This window comes from Penaeus monodon, chromosome 21, assembly GCF_015228065.2.
Source record: "Penaeus monodon isolate SGIC_2016 chromosome 21, NSTDA_Pmon_1, whole genome shotgun sequence".
Taxonomy (NCBI): Eukaryota; Metazoa; Arthropoda; class Malacostraca; order Decapoda; family Penaeidae; genus Penaeus; species Penaeus monodon.
The window spans coordinates 19193525-19193781 of NC_051406.1; the positions used below are offsets into that span (position 1 = coordinate 19193525).

Sequence of the window (257 nt, forward strand, 5' to 3'; positions counted from 1 at the left end):
GCGGGTGTCGTGCGACAGCTCAGCGATACCCAAGCTGGACCTCACTCCCTGGATCAGCGCCGCGTAGCCGTAGTTAGGTTAAGACTAAAAAATAAACTTACATATAATCGCAACAAAGTTGTGAAAGCTTCAAGTCAATGGCCGAGAATGCTGGCGATGGCGGAGGGAAAGTACTTGGATTCAGCGAAGAGCTCTTGTTTACTCTTCTGTTATGTATATTGATGTAAGTCTGTTTTGTGAGAATGGGAGCACCCGAG

The 257-nt window shown here is 47.5% G+C and overlaps 1 protein-coding gene across 1 annotated transcript in view; it reads left to right on the forward strand.

Annotated features, from left to right (window-relative positions):
- LOC119586302 (peroxidase-like) overlaps positions 1–166 on the forward strand; it is a 37323-nt gene extending 37157 nt beyond the window's left edge. Inside the window, exon 19 of the mRNA XM_037935008.1 lies at positions 1–166. This exon is cut by the window's left edge and continues 6 nt beyond it. Coding sequence (XP_037790936.1) covers positions 1–67 — 67 coding nt within the window. The 3' untranslated portion in view covers positions 68–166.
- Positions 167–257: the final 91 nt, after the last annotated feature.